A 19,837-nucleotide genomic window follows, 5' to 3' on the forward strand; every position below is an offset into this window, starting at 1 on the left:
GCCTTTAATTCCAGCTTTTGTGAGACAGAGGCAGGCAGATCTCTGTGCGTTCATGGCCAGCCTAGTCTACAAAGTGAGTTTCAGGACAGCCAGAGCCAAACAGAGAAGCCCTGCTTGGAAAAAACAAACAAAACAACCCTCCCCCAAAAAAACCACTATTTTGTATAAAATATAAAAAAATATATAAAAATATAAAAATATAAAATATATAAAATATAAAATATATAAAATATAAAATATATATTTTATATATAAATATTTATATATAAATAAATATATATATTTATATAAAATATAAAATATATAAAAATATAAAAAAACACTATTTTGTATAGAATATTGTTCACTGGCAATGTGGTAAGAGCAAATACTTTATTTTTTTTAAATATTTATTTATTATGTATACAATATTTTGTCTGTATGCCTGCAGGCCAGAAGAGGGCACCAAACCTCATTACAGATGGTTGTGAGCCACCATGTGATTGCTGGGAATTGAACTCAGGACCTTTAGGAAGAGCAGGCAATGCTCTTAACAGCTGAGCCATCTCTCCAGCCCGAGCAAATACTTTAGAAATACTTCCAAAGTAGGTGCTCCAGAGTCACCTAGGGATTCATTCTAGAGTTGCTTAAAAGGTCCTGACTACAACTTGGAGGAGCAAAATCAAGTGGCAGACAGAGCTAGCAGCCAACTGCTTCCAAGTCAAATTTGATTCCTACCCTCCAGCCCTGCAGGTTTCAATCTGTTGGGTGTGAACCCTCTGGGGGTCGCACAGCAGATATCTTCCTGCATATCAGATATTTACACTATGATTCATAATGGCAGCAAAATTACAATTATGTAGTAACAAAATAATTTTATGCCGCCGGGCGGTGGTGGCGCACACCTTTAATCCCAGCACCTTTAACCTTTGGGAGGGGGAGGCAGAGGCAGGCGGATCTTTTTGAGTTCGAGGCCAGCCTGGTCTACAAGAGCTACTTCCAGGACAGGCTTCAAAGCTACAGAGAAACCCTGTCTCGAAAAACCAATAAGAAATATAATAATAATAATAATTTTATGGTTGGAGGGCATCACAACATGAGTTATATGTGTATCAAAACTGTATTAAAGGGTCATAGCATTAGGAAGGTTGAGAATCACTGCTCTAGCCTATTCTGTATCTCAGGGCAAGTTACTTAGCTTCCCCATTCATAAAACAGACTTTCCTTACAGGTGCTGTGAGGGGTTAGACAACAATAAAGACAAAGTCACTGGAAGCATGAGTGCCCAGGCCTGTAACTCCAGACTAAACAGGCAGAGTCACTGCACTGCAAGCCCAATGGACTATTGGCTGAGATCCTGTCTCAAAAAAAAAAAAAAAAAAAAAAAAAAAAAAAAAAAAAAAAAAAAAAAAAAACTATGAGGTTGGAAAGATGGTTCAGTGGTTAACAGCACTGGGTGCTCTTCAGAGGTACTGAGTTCAATTCCCAGCAACCACATGGTGGCTCACAACCATCTGTAATGAGAGCTAGCACCCTCTTCTGGCTATAGGCATACATGCAGATAGAACATCATACATCAGAAATATATATATATATATATATATATATATATAACTATCAGCGGATGTAGTGGTGGTAGTGGTGGTGCATGCCTTTAATCCCAGCACTCAGGAAGCAGAGGTAGGCAATCTCTAACTTTGAAGCTAGCCTGGTCTACAAAGAATTGCAGGATATCCAGGGCTGTTACACAGAGAAACTCTGTCTCAAAAACAAACAAAACAATAACTATATAAAAAAGAAGGCCAAGAGTTGGGGTACACACCTTTAATCCCAGCACCCAGGAAGCAGAAGCAAGTGGATCTCTGAGTTTGAGGTCAGCCTGGTCTTTATATAGAGTTCCAGGCCAGGCAGGGCTGCAAAATGGGACCTTGTTTCAAAAGACACAAATAACTACCCCATCCGTAACATGGCAAAATTAAGAGAAAATGTGTTTACTCGTATTGCACAAATCATCTCATAGAACATGAGAATAGGGCAAGGAGACCCCACCTTTAACCTTCTGCAACAACTGGTTTTACTTGGAAGTTCTGAAAAGAATGAAAACCCTCAAAGGGCGCTCAAATCAACAGCAGCAAAGCACACAGCTGGCCTGATAAACAGATAAGGCTGGTGCTCAGAACAGGGTAGTAGGGGTGGGATGAAACTGCATAAAACACAGGCTTATTCCAAAGGACACCACCCCATCTCTCCAGTGTGGGTGGCACCCACACAGACCTCCATCCTTGGGTGCCAGAGCAGGGAGCCTTTTCTCCTGGTGGACAGGCTGGCGAGGGTGGGAGACCGCTGAGCTCTAAGTCTGCTATGGCCAAGCTGGGCTCTGACTGCTCTTTATCTGCCTGACTGAGCATCAGGCCAACATGACTCCTAATCTATGTAACTATCTTCTGTTGTGCCAGGATGCTTCTGTAGCTTGTATATCCAATTCAGTAAGAAATAACGATATTTCTATGATGACTGGGCCTGGGGAGTTAACAGAGGTCAGGTAGCTCTGTGGTTCCCTAAATCCCAATCTTAGAAACACATGCTGCAGTCCTCACATGTAAAATAGGGATGATAACAGTTCTAATCTCATAGGGTAGTTCTGAGGAGTATAAGTGTGACTGACAATAAAGACAACTGACAGTTACTAAGTTTTTACTGCTTACCAGGCACTCCTCCTGCATGAACTCACTGGCTCCTCAGAAGCACACTAAACATATGTGGAATTACCATCTTTAAAGATGAGGAAATTGAGGCATTATTATGGCAAATAATAACTATGACTTCAACCTAGACAATGTGACTCAAGAGCCATCAGATGACCTGATACAGGTTAAGAGGCACTTGGCTTGCAAAAGTTCCATGGAAACTGCTGTTGTGAGGCCAAAGGTAGAAAGAACAAGGGTACCTCTGCAAGGGGTCCCTCAGTTCCCTTCCCAGCTAGGTTTTGTTATCCACAACTCGCCCCCTTCTCTGACCTCCATCTCCCACCTGTGTCACTGAGATCAGCAGTGTTCACCCAGCTAGATGTCAAGGCTCAGAAGGACCCATGTTTTAGCAGTAGCCCTTGAGATGGTTCTCTGGACTGACTGACTGTTCCTGAACTCTAGGGACGGGTTCTAAGGATGTCTGGCTCACCCATCCCAGTGCCATCTTCAGTGAACAGAGTGCCTCTCCACTGGGTACTTAGGGAACTCTCTTGGAGCTGTCGTGCCTGTGGCCAATCTACTTTTGGAGGTGAAGGCTAGCACAGACAGCCTTTCTATGAGTTCTGAGATCCTTTCCTAGCTCTGGTGTCCTAGAGCCAGAAAAACAAATCACCACTCACCTTCCACCATGTCACTTCATGACTTGCCTGTTCCTTTTGGCAGCTCATACAAGCTACCCAAAACCACCCTTCCTCTATATGGGCAGTTCCAGTTTGTATTGCCCTCCTGGGAATCCCCATTCCACACCTGAGGAAAGCTGACAACAGCACAGCCCCAGGAGAGCAGACAAGCATAGAACAGACATTTCTCAGCACAACTGTTGTTGGTCTCCGTAGCATCTGGCACCTGCTCTTGCTCTCCCCACTGTACTCCCATCTCTAGGGGCAGACACTCACCAGCACTGTTGGCCTCTGACTCCAGCAGGTGGATATCATTGCAGTCCGCCAGCGAGTGTTCCAGGCAGAGCTGCAGAAAGCGGGCTTGGGTACGGGTGACCCGCTTCAGAAGCGACAGCAGAGCCACTGTCTGCTCACATTCATTCCAGCCCTTGAACCAGCTAGCGAGGATGCCTACTTGGTCTCGGAACATCATGGTGCCAGGCCTGGGGCCAGGGTTGGGGGACGGCGGTGGCAAGGGCCAGCGCCGTCACATGGTCTCGGCTCTGGGCTCCTGTTACCTCTCCCCTAAGGGCCAGGGCTTGAGGATGTCCCCTGGCGTGGTGGCAACGGGTGGTGGGGGGAGGAGGGAGCTTGCTTACATCAGGGGAGGTCTTGGTCCAGCCACACCTCTCCAGGCTCCTGGAAAAGAAAGCAAAGGGATCAGAGGAAGTGCAGGGCTTAAATTGTTATGATGAATATGGGCTGAGGATACTGTTCATGTTTCATGGAGTTTCTTCTGAGTTTTTGGGAGAAAGATGAAGCCAGCAGCAGACAATGAACTAGCTCCTCTCCAACTGTGGACCCAGGGAACAGGCATGACTAGCACCCCAAGACCAGACCCTCAGACAACGAACCAGCTCCTCTCTAACTGTGGACTCAGGAAACATGTATGACCGGTATTTCAAGACCAGACCCTCAGAGACTAAGGGGAAGAATTGTCTCACAACTGGACAGCACAGAACCAAAGGAGGTTGACCCAAATCAAAGATTAAGTCAGAAGGGTGTACCGAAACAGGAAGAAGAGATGCTGTGCATTTGGGAAAAGATCTGAATGATGGAAGGTCTGGCTCAAGGTGACATGACAGAACAAACACATGACCCGGAACACATCTGACCTTGTTAGTCTACGGCTGACTCCTCTCAGAGCTAGACAGTGACTGCTCACCAGCAAGCTCCCTAATTAACCAAAACCAACAATTCTGACTCAAGGGTGGAAGGTGGGATGGTGAATTCAGGAGATACCTCAGGTATGCAGATAGTATAGTACCTGTTGACAGCAGATAACAATCTGGTCACAAACTAGCTGATAAATATGAGCCCCGGGGCACAAACATGGACAGACCTGTTTAAAGATCACCACCATGAAGGAATCTCATGCCCTCAACACAGCTCTTCTACTCTGGAACAGACTTAGGTCTGAACTCTAAGACTCCACCTTTCTACTACAAGGTCCCCCCACCACCTGAAGCCTCCTCTTCAGTTCTTGAAGGCAACCTCAGCCCCAGACTCCAACGTGGAAGTCCCTTGATTTTCAGAACACCAGAATGTTATCCAAGAGACAATAGAGTACCAACTTGAAGGGAATGGGGCAAAATAAAAAGCAAAGACACTTGGTTGGGCGGTGGTGGCATATACCTTTAATCCTAGGGAGGCTGAAGCAGGCAGGTCTCTCTGAGTTTGAGGCCATTCTGGTCTACAGAGTGAGTTGCAAGACAGTCAGAACTACACAGAGAAACTGTCAACAACAGCAGCAGCAGCAAAGACACTCAAATAAGAAAATGTCCAAATTCTTAAGCAGGGACTATATAGAAGTTATTTGAAGTGGGCAAACAGCAGGTTTAATTTTTGACTAGCTTGTTTCTAGACAATCCTCTGGGGCCTTTCTCAAGTGTCTGGAGCTTAAAGTAACCACCCAACATTTCCCCATCTGTCTTGCAACCAGTGCCCTAAGTTCCATTTCCCTAGGGCTGCCCAAGAACTAAGAACTCTATACACAGACCTACAGTGTATAGAACCTGCAGGGCCCAGGCTTTAGGACATGTCTCCCATTATCCTGGCCTTACACATCCTGTTGGGGATAGCTGTATATGGCTAGGTTGCCTTGAAAAAGCCTGGTTGGCAAACTAGTATAGCCGTCAGTTCTTTTTGATGGAAGCAGTGGGAAAAAGGAAGAGAGAAAGTGAACTTTGTTCCAAGTTACACAGGTCTCCCATCAATAATTTTAAATGAGAAATCACAAGTCATCTCCTGGCTTAAAGTCTCCAATGACATCCAATGCACTTAAAGAATCTAAATAAATCCAAATTTACCTTGGCCAAAAGTACCCTGCATGACTCCTGTTGTCTCTCTAACCTCATGAAACAGGGCCTTCTTGTCCACTCGTCTCTCTTTCCCCTGCAGGCTAGCTCCTAAGTTGCTTGGGTCTCAGCACAATATCACTTCCTCAAAGACAGTCTCCCTGACTCTCTTCCAGTCACTCAAATGTATTAGTGCTCTCATTTCTTATAATATGACACTATGAAATACTGTCTTATGTTGATTTTTCTTCTCACCAAAATGCAAGCTATGCAGTCAGCCTGAGCCTAAAATAGTACTTTATTCATTAAAAAAAAACATTACATTTTATTTACTTTGTGTGTAAATGCCTGTATATGCACATGCCACAGAGCACATGTGGAGGTCAGAGGACAACTTGTGGGAGTTGGTTCTCCCTTTCGATCATGTGGGTACCAGAAAATTAAGGCTTGGTGGTAAGTGCCTTTACCTGCTGAGTCATCTCGCTGGTCCAGAGTGTACTTTAAAAACCAACCCAGACAGTTGTGGTAACACATGCCTTTAATTTCAGCACCAAAGAAGCAGAAACAGGTGGATCTCTTAGTTTGAAGTCAGCCTGTTCTATATATCAAGTTCTAGGATATCTAGGACTACACAGTGAGGCTGTTTCAGAGCAAAACAAGGCAAAACCCAAAACACTGGGCGGAATGAGGCCAAACAAGATTTTAAAAAACAAATACAAAAGCCTGCCTTGTTATCTTCAGGCTGATTCCTTTTAACTTGTGTGCGTGTGTGTGTGTGTGTGTGTGTGTGTGTGTGTGTGTGAGAGAGAGAGAGAGAGAGAGAGAGAGAACACATCATAGTTGCTTGCATGCATGCAAACATTTGTGCACATGTACACATTGCATGACAAGTAGGTATCTTTAGTTCCCCTGAAGCTGGCAGGTGTAAGCCACATGATATGAGTGCTGGGAACTGACCTCAGGTTCTCTGAAAGTGTAGTTAGTATGCACTCTTAACCACTGAGCCATCTCTCCAGACAAAACAAAGGGTCTAATTTATGTGGCCCAGGCTGGCCTGAACTCACAATCTTCCTTGCCTTAAACTAGAGACCTGAGATTACAGTGTGTATCACAATACCTGGTTCAATGGGAATACCCATCAATAGGGTATAACTAATAAACTGAGGCAGACTATGCAAGGGGAGGTGAAAACAAATCTAGTGAAGAGGGACAGCATGAGATACACAAGAGGTGGCTGTCTGTAATCCTAGCCTCCAGGAAGCTAAGGCTCGAGAATTAAGCTATGAATTCCAGGTCAATCCAAGATACAAAGTTACGATTCTGTAAAGAAAGTTCTATAGAAGTACGTACTTTGCACCACTAGTGTTTCACATGTAAAAGGATGAACTCCGGGAATTACTAATAAATTGTTATACCATTTCACTAGTTACAAGTCAACACATATTGTTTCTTTGACATTTTTAAAAAGAATTTTCAGCTTTTAATTCTAGTATTCAGGAGGCAGAAAAGAAGGTGGATTTCTGAGTTCAAGGACAGTCAGGTCTATACAGCCTACAGCTGTTCTAGAACAGCCAGGGCTACACAGAGAATACCAATCTTGAAAAACAAAGCAAAACAAAAGTTGTTCCCTAACCGCACACCCCAGATTGAGGCTTCTTTCTACTTACAGCAAGAAAGCACTGTGCTGTCCTGGACACAGGGTGGGTGAATGGAAGCTCTGTACCTCCTTTGCCTTCCCTGCTCCAACATTGTATAGCTGCAGGTTCCAAAGAGGAGCCGGTTGGCTCAACATAAAAAAAAAAATACTTTCTATATAATGGATCTGTCCAAGGATGGAGCTGGCCACCAAGTGAGAGGTGGTAAATGCCTGGTTGTTGGCAGTGGTCAAGCAGAGGATGAGTGGACACCTCTTGGGAGTGGGAGCAATTCCTCTACTAGGTAACAGCTCATGCAGTACGAGACCACGTTACTGTTTCAATGGAACATTTGTGATAGGAGGTTTGATATGCCAAGAGCATTTACAGTAAAAAGGATGGCCAAATTCTCAGGCAAAAACTGTGCACAATACTTTTTTTTTCAACAGGATTTCTGTGTATCTTTGCCTATCCTGAAACTCACTTTGTAGACCAGGCTGACCTCAAACTCACAGAGATCCATCCACCTCTGCCTCTGAGTGCTGGGATTAAAGGTGTGCACTACCACACCCAGTCAACTGTACACATTTCTGGGTTGTTACTTTTCCTAAGCAACAAGGCTACATCCCCAACAGCTGCTGACATCAATTTAGCTTCTTCCAGCAAAGCTTTGGGACAGAATGAGGTCTCAAATGTGATGCTCACCAGGCTAGACTTTGAAGAGAGCTGGCCACTGGGGACTACAGTGAGCTACAAGGTACACAGCCTGTTTAAAGGCAGAATACACTATTCCACTCTAATCAACTGTTGCCATGTGGGAATAGATTCATATTATTAGGTCTTCAGATTTTTGTTTTTAATAGAACAGAGGAAATCTGGCTCTGAAAAAAATTTCCCTATTTTTAAACCTTGGAAGCTAATTCACATTAAAACAGCAACTATGAACTACTACACAGCACAACAAAATCACAAAACACTGGCCATGGTTCTTGAAACCAAATAGAAATAGACCAGAAGCTGACTAACCACCACGCCCAACTCCATGGCTCTGACGGTCTGCAGTGGGCACTAGGGTTTCCACAAATCCACCTGTAAAGACCAAACTGTGGAAAATCATCCCTTAGCTAAACCCAAGGACCTGAGTTTGATCCACAGAACTCATGTGATGGGAACAAGTCCAAGTTTTCTTTCTGACCTACACACATACACACACTATAGCACGCACACACACACACACACACTAAGTAAAATATAATCCAATAAAGTTTTGATTTGTTTTTTTAAAAAAAATCTCTGTGAATTAGAGACCAGCCTGATCTATGTAGCAAGTTCTACCTAGAACTTAAGTCAGTCAGAGCTACATAGTCAGACTGTCTCAAAAATAAAATGAAATAAAAATAAATAAGCCATCCCTAATGGGGCTGGAGAGATTACTCAGTGGTTAAGAATACTTGGTGCTTCTGCAGAGGACTCAGGTTTGGTTCCCATCACCCACACAGCAGCTCACAAACATCTGGAACTCCAGTTCCAGGAAGTTCAATGCCTTCTTTTGGTCTCTGCAAATACTTGTGCATGTGGTGCACATATATTAAGGAGACAAAAACATTCTTATACATAAATCTTTAAAAAAATTGGAAAAGAATGACAAGAGGACTGCCATGAGTTTACAGCCAACTTGGGCTACATAGAAAAGTTTGAGGCCAGTCAGGGCTAAATATTCTATCTCAAAAAACAAAACAAGAAACAAACAAACAAAAAAACCTAACTTAAAAGTAGTGACCTTGGGGTAGGAGATAGCTCAGGGGTATGGCACTTGCCATACAAGCTTAAGGATTTGAGTTCATATTGCTAGAATCCAGGTAAAGTCAGAAGTGATAATCCCTGTCTGTAATCCTAGTGCTCCTACAGTGGTGTGAGAGATGAGACAGGAGAATCCCCAGAAGCTCAAATGCCATTCAATGGTGAACACAAAGCAACCCTTTCTCATCAAGGGAGAGAGCAAGGACCAATATTCAAAGTTGCTCTCAGACCTCTTAATTCCTGCCATAGCACACATGCACAACACACAAAGAGATAAAACAAAAAAGAAAAAAGTGATCCCTCTATCTTCAAGACAGAGGGGTGCTGAGTGTTGGATATAGATGGTAACTCATTAGACTAAATGGATGGCCCCTTTTCACTAAGGGCAGAGGACCTCAGCCCCTCTATCATAGCTGCTTGTTTGCAGAGAGCGAGTACCTGGACAAGGCATCAGCATTAAGTCTCCCATGGTACCTCTTGGCAGTACCATCCATCTTACTATGATGGGGTTATCTGTCAGTCATTCCATCTTCTGGTTCTAACAGTGAGTTCCCCTTGAACAATCAGCTGTTTTTCTTGGCTGCAGAAGTGGACATGGGATAGAGCCTGAACAAGTTCTCTTGGAACTCTCAACGTTAACTACTGAGGAAAGTAGCTCTAGGTTATTAGTCATTACCTCTGCTATCGTGCGGCTAGCGGCTACTTCTGAATGAAGCCAATACAGATGGAATATTCTCAAGAGGTGAGGGGAGAAGACCTAGGTCCACAGAGCCTGAAGCCTCTTTACTGGCTAGACCTTTCAGTTCCAGAGGCCAATAAATATATTCCTTAGGCCTATCTAAACTGGAGTTTTACTACTTAAAACAGTCTTGGCTACTTAAATGTAAAACTGCATCCATTGCTGCTCTCTTTGTCTTCACATGGCCAAACCTGACTCTATTTTTGAGGAAAGCCAGAAGAGATAGCCTACTATAGCAAGCTTCTAGACACCCAGCAACACTGCTGGCATCTGACCAGATTTAGAATGTGTAACTTTCTTGGGAAGTACCTACCAACCCCAGAGGTGAAAACTGGAACCAAGCAAACAGCTGAGATGTTCCAGGGAACACTTCCCCAGGCTTTTTCCCTGAGCCCAAATGTAAGACAGGGTCCACAGATAAGTGTTCAGCCAGCTCTCTTCATTTAGAAACAGACCTGGGTAGTCAGGGAACCTGGCTCAAACCCTAGTTCTCCCACTGACACTTGCTACTCTAACTTTTGGCAAATAATTCAGCTTCTTCAGTGAAGCTGTAAGAAGACTGAGACTAAACAATGTATAGGACGACAGCTAGCCCAAAGACTTTGCTCCTGCATCACATCCCGTCCCTCACAAGTCCTATTCTAACAGCTCTTCACAGGTAAGTTCGCCTGAATCCCCAAACATCTATTTTTTTACTGTTTGAGACAGGTTCTCCAGCTGGCCTTGAATTTGAGATACCCCTCCTTCAGCTTCTCAAGTGCTTGGGATCTAATTTAAAAGATATATGTAAGGCTTGAGGGAAGAGAGGTGTAACTCAATAGTACTGTGCTTGTCAAAGCATGTGAAAAGTCTGTGATTTAATCCTTATCATTACATACATACATAACACATAAATGGCACATACATTTATGAGACATAAATAGCCTTTTATAAATGGGAAAAATAAGTTAGACAGAGGGAAGACACTACTTACAACTGCGTAAGATCTGTAGGGCCCAAACACTATGCCTTCAGATCTCCTGTTCTTTTTTTTTCTTTTCAAGATTTATTTATTTATTATGTATATAGTGTTCTGCACCAGACTTCATTACAGATGGTTGTGAGCCACCATATGGTTGCTGGGAATTGAATTCAGGTCCTCTGGGAGATCAGTCAGTGCTCTAAACCTCTGAGTCATCTCTCCAGCCCCAAACCTGCTCTCAATAAAGATGCTGAAGCTTCCCGGAAGTCCCCATTGATGCCTAGAAGTTGGGCTTATGGGTTATGTAATGAAGTCTGGTGCAGAACACTATATACATAATAAATAAATAAATCTTGAAAAGAAAAAAAAAAGAACAGGAGATCTGAAGGCATAGTGTTTGGGCCCTACAGATCTTACGCAGTTGTAAGTAGTGTCTTCCCTCTGTCTAACTTATTTTTCCCATTTATAAAAGGCTATTATGTCTCATAAATGTATGTGCCATTTATGTGTTATGTATGTATGTAATGATAAGGATTAAATCACAGACTTTTCACATGCTTTGACAAGCACAGTACTATTGAGTTACACCCCTCTTCCCTCAACACCAGACCTCTGGTGCCTAGTTCTTCTATAGTTCTTGACCTAGGCCTTTGAGAAACACATTTTATGAACAAATAGGCTAGTTATCAAACCAGAGTGTGTCAAAAGACAAAAGAATCCAAAATATTTTTTGTAAGAACTATTGTTTTTAGAAATTTCAAAAATATGTACACACAAAAGAGTATATACTGTCTCAGCAAAAAAGAGCCTTTTCTGTTAATGAATTGTCCTAGGGAAACAGAGAGGAGAGAAGTCAACCAGGGCCACTGGACGCTAAGTGCATCATAGACACTCTGGGAAACCCTAGAGTACAAGGGAAATTGCTATTCCTTTTCCTATCCCAAAATCTCTTGACTTTCTATCTCCCACAGAACATTCCCTATTCCCTTGTCCTCCTATAAGTAAATCTTCACCTCTGTGGACATCTCAGACTCTTCTGTCATCTTAGTTTCTTTACTGTCCTAAAGATGTAGTCCCACCGTTCCCCCGCCCCCAGTCCCAGAACCACATGGTCTTGTTATGAAGCTGAACTGACTTAGAACTGGAGATCTCCCTGCCTTCTGAGTGCTGAGATGACAGGCATGTGCCCCCACAACCTCATGTTTTTCATGGGGTGGGGTGGGCGGGGTGAAACGGATAGGGTCTAGCTATTTAGCCCTGGATGACTTGGGACTCATGTAGGCCAATGTTGTTCCTAAACTCATAATGTTGAACTTCCTGCCTCTGCCTCCCAAGACCTGGAATGTTGGGATTTCAGGTATGAACACCCACCTGTTTTTTTGTTTTATTTTAAAGAAAAACAAATAGTAGTAGTAGTAGTAGTAGTAGTAATAATAATAATAATAATAATAATAATGATAATAATAATAAACAAAACCCCCCGGGCTGGAGAGATGGCTCAGAGGTTAAGAGCATTGCCTGCTCTTCCAAAGGTCCTGAGTTCAATTCCCAGCAACCACATGGTGGCTCACAACCATCTGCAATGGGGTCTGCTGCCCTCTTCTGGCCTGCAGGCATACACACAGAATATTGTATACATAATAAATAAATATTTAAAAAACAAAACAAAACAAAACAAAACCCCCAAGCCAAGTTCATTGAGCATACAAGTGTACAGCAGGTATGGCAGCAACAGGAGGACTATCTGTCTAGCTGTATTTTTCTTAAAGATTTATTTTATTTTCATTCTATGTGTGTGGGTGTTTTTGCCTGCAAGTGTGCAATAGCTGAAAAGGTCAGAAGAAAGTGTCAGATCCCCTGGAACCAGAATTTTAGATGGTGTGACCTGTCATGTGGTGGTAGGAACCGAACCAAAGTCCTCTGGAAGAACAGCCAGTGATCTTTAACTGCTGAACTATCTCATCTCTCCAGCCCCTAGATACTTTTTCTTAGTGGCAGCTACATATGTTCTTATCTGTGCCAGAAACATGGCTAAGCAGATTAAGATGCTTGTTACTAGCCGGGCAGTGGTGGCACACTCTTTTAATCTCAGCAATCGGGAGGCAGAGGCAGGTGAATGTGAGTTCAAGGCCAGCCTGGTCTACAAGAGCTAGTTCCAGAATAGGCTCCAAAGCTACAGAGAAAGCCTGATAACCTGAGTTGGATCCTTGAAATCCATATGGTAGAAGAAGAACCAATTCCCACAAGCTGTCCTCTGACTTTCACACGAGTGCATTATCATTTTTGCTCATAAACACATAAATGTTCCCAATCCTCCTCATCAAACTTCAGATCAGACCTGTCCCAATTTCCCTCACTTTCCTCAAAAATACATTCACAGATGGTGCTTCTTCAAAGGCTGCAGCTCCTTCAAGAGGCATGAGGGAAGGGAAAGTTGTGGTTGTATTATCCACTGCTACACCATAGCATCTGACAAAGAGCAGGTTCTCAAGAAACAGCTGTGATGCATTTCTCCACCGTGCAGCAGTCCTTCCTCTGCATGCAGCAATGCTAGGTTTAGAACGTCTCACTTCCTGGTCTTCCCACAACCGGTGCACTCCTCTTTCTTGCTTATCAGGCTCAATTGTCACCTCTTCAACAAGGCCATTTCTGGCCACTCCGTCTATAGTGATCACCTCTACACTCGTTCATTTCCTTCATAGCACATATCACACTCATGCTTCTCTTTAAAATGTTAGTGTTTTGTGTCTGTGTGAACACACATTGCCACAACATGCATGTGGAAGTCAGAAGACAACTTGTGGTGTCAGTACTCCCTCCTTTCACCTTTACATGGGTTCTGGGAATCAAACTCAGGTTGCCAGGCAAATGCTTTACCTAATGAGCCATCTTTTAATGCAGTACTTGCTCTTCTCCATCAAAATAAGAACTTTGTGAGTTTCAAGTCTTTGTTTCATTCTCAGCTAAATCTCCAATATCTAAAATATCTCCCTCTATAGATTAATGATCACTCACTGATAGGGATATTTAAGACTTGCATAGTTCTAGTTTGCTGAGCAGTGGTGGTGCTCACCATTAGTCCCAGCACTTGGGAGGCAGAGGAAGGAGGATTTCTGAGATCAAGGCCAGTCTGATCTATAGAGTGAGTTCCAGGGCTAAACAGAAAAAAAAATCCTTCCTCACAAAAAGAAAAAAAAAGAAAAGAGAAACCCTTGCATAGTTCATATACTGCTGTTTTATAACCTACTTTCAACCACAATCTATTTGACAAGTTTCCACTAAAACAAACAAAACCTCTCCAAAGTTCTAGGCCCTAGAAATCCAGACTATTACATTCTATGTTCTAAAGCCAGCAAATAAAACCACTCATCTCCTCCCTGCCTCTCCTAATGAGAGCCAGAAACAAAGTCTGTAGGATCATATTGGCCATTATATTTCTTTGGACCCAAATAATCACAGAGTAGAGGATTAGTCGAGGTGGGGACAAAGAAAAGAAGAACCGCCAGTACTCACAAAGCTCATGGGACGGACTCACAATCCTATATGCTTCAGTAAGAGACCCAGTTGCAGAGCACAGAACCCCAAACACAGCCAAGTAGTATCATCAACTGTCTCATAACTACTAAGGAGAAAAACTGTTTCAAACTGGGACTTTGAAGAGTTTTTTTCCCCCACTGCGGCTGCTAAAGAGGTAGAGTTTAAAGCTGGGGTTGCTGAGGGCAGTATCTGTCACCACAAGCAGAAACCTGTTAAGGAAGAAGCTACTAACTTAGTGGAGAAATGTGAAGGTCAGGATTATTATCTGAACCTCTGAATGCAGCTATAAGCAGTCTGGATTTTTCAAGTAATATGGGCCAATTAGCCCTCACCCCACTCCCCTGCACACCTCCCTCCCATGCCTGTTGGAGTTCAAAATCTCTCTTTTAAACTACTTTGTGCTAAGATTCTACCTTGGCTAGCATTAACTACTTTCTGCTCACAGCACTCAAGCATGTGTGAGACATTGTTCTAAGTACTTTACATCCATTAACTTAGTCCATAAAGTAAGATAACATTATCACCTTCATTTTTTTCAGCTGTGGAAACATAAGGGTCACGCCCAACCCCTATCTGAATAGAAAATCCAACTCTCTGACCCAAGGCACTATCATTTTGGAATGGGCAGGGTCCACAGACCTTCTATTAGTCCCACCTGTCCTTCACTTCACCATATGTAAAATGAAGATAATCATAGTTTATCTACCTCAGGGTCCCATGGATATGAGGCCACACGGACAAGGCACTTGAATAGTACCTAGCAAACATAAGTATTCAGTAAACAGCAATCCCTGTTACACCTGTGGGTCACTCCAGTGTAGCTATAAAATATCATGCAAATGAAAGAGTGCTTCCTTCAACTCTGCTCATATACAGAAGAAACTATGGGTGAGAGTGACGCTTTCTTGAGGCTTCAGATGTAGCTCAGTCATTAACCACTTTTCTTTTGTGCCCCAGGTCCTGAGTTCAATTCCCAGCACCATAAAAAAAAAAAAAAAAAAAAGCATAGTGTCTATTTAAACTGAGTTCCCTGCTTAGGAGCCCCTCATTGTGGTTCTGATTCCCATGAAACACTACCTCACCTAAATACTTTTTCCATGAAGTCTTTCCAAATAGCTGAATCCCCACAGCATATAATCTGCATCTCATGTACTCTGTGGTGCACCTGCCCAAGCCCTCTACTAGACAGTGAGCCCCCTAAAGACAGAGTTTATCTTGGGCTTTTCTATTTCTTTTTCTTGGCCCTGCAGAGGAATGGATTCTCTTGGAAAAAGTTGAGAGTAGTATAGAGATCTGAAACTCAGAGAGACTGAGAAGCTAACCAAGATGGGGTGAGGTAGGTCACCAGAAGAGAGAACACATGACAGCTCAGAATCAGCGCCAAGAATAGTTCCATGAACAGAAGCAGTGGGCAGGAGGATAGACAAGGGGACTGAACAGAGTGATGGATGAAAGGGAGAATGGGGCAGGAACGGTGTACTGCTCACTAATTCCCTGGAACACCTGGCACACTCAGATACAGCCTGTCCTTCTAGTTTCCTGTCCAGTGAGGGTTAAGTGGGCAAGTCAATATAAACTACAAGCAGGAAAGTGACTGGTGCTCTATGAAGTGCACGGAGGGTCCTTGGCAGTTAAGACATAGAAGACCTGAAGCTGCCCACAGGGAGAGAGAGAAATGAGATGAGTGGGACATGTGTGTTCAAGGAGGTAGCAATTTAAAGCAAAAGCAGCAAAAGCTCTAGGATGGGCCAGAGGGGCAGGTAGAAGGAGAAAGTGCTGAGGAAGAGCTGAAAGGGAACCATTCAGAGGCAGAATCTGAAGTAATTACTCAGAGGGTGGGGTAACCTTGTGGAGAAGCCAAGATCCTTCAAAGTGGGTAAGAAGTCTTTCTGGAGGATGGGTACTTCACATAGTAGATTCCCAGGAAAATAGGGATGCATAGCAGTGCTTAGAGGCACATCTTTAGGGCTCTTATAGAAGGACTTTTTTTACAGAAAGAGAAAGAACCTCTTAGAAACAGTGGTTCTCAAACTTGAGCATACATCGGAAACAACAGGATCATTTAAAACTAAGATTGCTGGGCTCTCCTCCGAAGTTTTCTGATTCTGTCTGAGTAAGACCCAAGAATTCACATTTTCCAACCAGTGCTGCTGCAGTTCTAACCATACTTTGAGAGCCACTGACAGAAGAAAAAGGGAATTCTTCAGTAAGGGGTCTTCAAAAATGAAAGGGATGAAATCGAAGTCCTAAACAAGTCTCTAAGTGGGTGTTAAAGATCTTTCCATGTCTGAACGGAGAGAGACCTATGAGGATGAGGAAGGAAGGAAGGTGGGTAGGTCAGTCAGTCAATCTGAGAGAAGAGTCTCCAAGCATTGGAATTTCTAGAAGTAGAGGAATTTGGGAGCTGGGAATCTGAAGAATGATGGGGTCTCTGAAGAAATAGTGGGGGAAGTAGGCTGAGACTCCAGAAGGGTCTATGATTCCAAAGAAATGAGAATGGGAGGATAAAAGAAAGTGAGAACAGATTTATCCTCATTGGGATAAATCTAACAGAGCCCTGAAATAAGATTGGGAATGTCAGAGGGGAAAACTGAGGGAGGGTTCCCAGAAAGTACCAGAGATTACTGACACAGAGTTTGGGAGGAAATTTCTCTAAAGAGTGTCTTGGGGAAAGGAGTGGTCTTCTGAGAGAGGTCCTGACAGAAGGATCCTTAAACACACACACACACTCACACACCCCACATGGGGGGTGGCTTTGATGAGAAACCTCAAGTAAAGTTAAAAAGAGCACACAGGGGATAGGGTAGGACAGGACTCCTAGAGAAGACCTGGTGTTATCAGAGTAGGCTTTTCACAAAATATTCTGGATGTTCATTTATACTGAAGGAAGATTAGGTAGGTGTGGAAGGCTTTCTAAAGATGGTTATGGAGAGTGGGGGTTCTGAGGAAGAGATAGCTAGGAGAAAGTCTTTTAGTAAGACAGTCAAAGAAATAGATCCAAAGGTCCTAGGGATGTCAGGGTCTCTGAGTAGTATTTTAAGGGCCGTTTCAGGGTTACTGGGGTTTCTGATGCTAGGGCATCCTGATGGCTGTTTCTTAGAGGGATATTTCAGGGTTGTACAGAGGAGTTTGAGAAAGCTATCTAAGGCTACAAGGGGTAAATTTCAGATTTTTGGGTTATCCAAGTAGAGTTCTAGAGAATACAGAGGCTGTGAGGGAACTTTCTGGAGTCCTTAGACAATTTTTTAAAATATGTGGTGTGTGTTACTGGAAAGGAATTGGGATACATAAGAGGGGATTTGGAACAGGTTTTTGGAATATGAGAAGAGCTCTCTGGAGACTTTAAAGATTAGTAAGTGTGGGGATTCAGGAGAAAATAGTTGGAGTACATAGAGGTAATCTAGTCTAGAACATTCCAAGGTGGGAAAAATTTGCAGAACATGAGGTCTCTGGGCCGGATTTTGGAAATCTATAGAAGGGTCCAAGAGATATGACAAGGGGGTGGGGTGCACATGAGAGATGGAAGCAATGAGAGGAGTGGTCCTCCAGGTGGGTTTTGAGATGGAAGAGCATTTCAATAGTATCTGAAGAATACTGCTCTGGGATATGCAAGCTTCTCAAGGAAGATGTAGGGTTCACCGGGGCATTCTGAAGTATTTGGGGGATAAGAGCGAAAATCTCTAAGATTTCTAGAATGAGGAAAGGTGAGTGGGTAAAATTCTGGGGTATGTGAAGAGGAAGTATGAGGAAGATGGATGGAATATGTAATGAGATTAGGGAGGGGTCTAAATACCGAAGGGGTGTCTGGGGGCTGTTTGGGGGCTTCGGGGAGGTTCCTGAGGGAGATGCCTGAGACTGATGAGGAGTAGCCACCAAGGAATGTGTTGCGATACTGGAGGAGGATGGGGAGGGGGGGGGACGGGGAAGCAGGGACGAAAGGGCGGGGATCCATAGGGAAGGTCCTCGGAGGAGGCAGTTGAAAGCTGAGGGTGGTCTCCGGGGAGGCCGCAGGAGCCGTGCCGGAGGACCAGGCAGATGCGTGCCGGGTCAAGACAGAGGTCCCCGCCCGGTCCCTCGACTATCCCCGGGGCGTGAGGGCTTGGGGAAGAAGCTGAGGAAGGGGCCCGGGTAGGGAGAAGTGGGCTGAGCGCGGGGTCCTAAAGGGTCCTCGGGGCTCCCCCGGCCTCCCGAGGCCAGAGTCCGCCGCCCGCCGCAGCCAGCGACGCGGGGTCCCTGAGGGGGCGGGGCCGGCCGCGCGGCCTGGGTCGCCCTGAGGGGAGCGCCGCGCGCCTCGACCGCCGCCGCCCCGCGCCCGCCGGCCCGGCCCTGCCCGAGACTCACCGCCTCGGCCTCCGCCGCCTCCGCAACCCGCGCCTCCTCAGGCAGCCGCCGCCACCCGCGCCGCTGCCGCCGCCGTCGCAGCCGTCGCCCCCTCTCCGGCCCCAGAGCTCCCCTCCCTCCTCCCGCACCGACCACCGCCACCGCCGCCGCCGCCGCCGCCGCCGCCGCCGCCGTCGTCGCGCTGCGTCACCGCGCCGTGCGTCACCGCCCCTGGCCCCGCCCCGGTGGGACACTGCGCGCCAGCATTAGCTCACACCCGATTGACGGACGGCAAACCCAGCCAACTGGCGGCGAGGGCAGCCCGAAGGGTGGGAGGTGTGCGGCGAGAAAGGCGGGGTTCTGGCCGGGAAGGGAGAGACGGGGCTGGAACGAGGCCTGAAGGCCCGCCCTCTCCTCACTGCGATTGGTCGGACTTGGGGGTGATGGGCAGACGGCCAGGCCCCGGGAGGAGGGCAAAGGGCCGGGAAGGGGAGGGGCGCGCGCCGCGTTGCTCCGGGCAACAGTCTGGCGGAGCCCGCGATTGGGCCTCCGGGCCCGCAGGGGTCAGCCTCGCGGCCGTCTAACTCAGCGGCGGCGAACCAAGTCACAATTCCTCATTCTGGCGTTCAAGGCCCCCCTCCTCCCTGCCCCTCGGTCACGCCCGGCCCAAGGTCTGTACAGTGTAGGGCCTTCGCCATTTGGGGTGACAATGCTGCATTCCGGCTCTTGGTGCGGATTGGCCGCGCCTAAAGTGACACAGATGAGCGAGGTCGGCCCTTTAAGGGTGGAAAGAAGAGAAGACCCCCGCACAAAAGAGACCGTCAATAAATGGAGATCGCTCCCGTCACTTTTGTCATGATCTTAGTCCGTCCACAAACTGTCCTGCGTCGGGATGAACTGATTGGAAAGGAGCCGGCGCTCCAGAAGAATGACAGCAATGTGGCTTGTTCTGAGAACTCCAGTCAGGGTGGAGTGTCTAGTTTACGACAGGCAGTAGTAGGAAATGAGCTGCGACCAGATGTTTGGCCACTGGAGGGAGTTTGCACTTGTGCTGAAGTGACTTGGGGGTGGGGGGGGGGGGATGCGGAAGGGATCCAAGACCCGGGAGGTCTTGAGTTAGAAGTTTAGAAGCCACGCCTCTGGTTTACACGGGGAGGTGGGATG

General features: G+C 45.3%; 1 protein-coding gene across 2 annotated transcripts in view; it reads right to left on the reverse strand.

Annotated features, from left to right (window-relative positions):
- Samd4b (sterile alpha motif domain containing 4B) overlaps positions 1-18,747 on the reverse strand; it is a 38,762-nt gene extending 20,015 nt beyond the window's left edge. For both annotated transcript variants that reach the window (XM_038339896.1, XM_038339895.1), the window contains exons 1-2: positions 18,695-18,747; positions 3,623-4,024 (exon numbers count right to left, since the gene is read on the reverse strand). In XM_038339896.1, coding sequence (XP_038195824.1) covers positions 3,623-3,818 — 196 coding nt within the window. In that variant the 5' untranslated portion in view covers positions 3,819-4,024; positions 18,695-18,747. The remainder of the gene's footprint in view (positions 1-3,622; positions 4,025-18,694) is intronic.
- Between the last annotated feature and the right edge of the window lie 1,090 nt (positions 18,748-19,837).

This window comes from Arvicola amphibius, chromosome 8, assembly GCF_903992535.2.
Source record: "Arvicola amphibius chromosome 8, mArvAmp1.2, whole genome shotgun sequence".
Lineage (NCBI taxonomy): Eukaryota > Metazoa > Chordata > Mammalia > Rodentia > Cricetidae > Arvicola > Arvicola amphibius.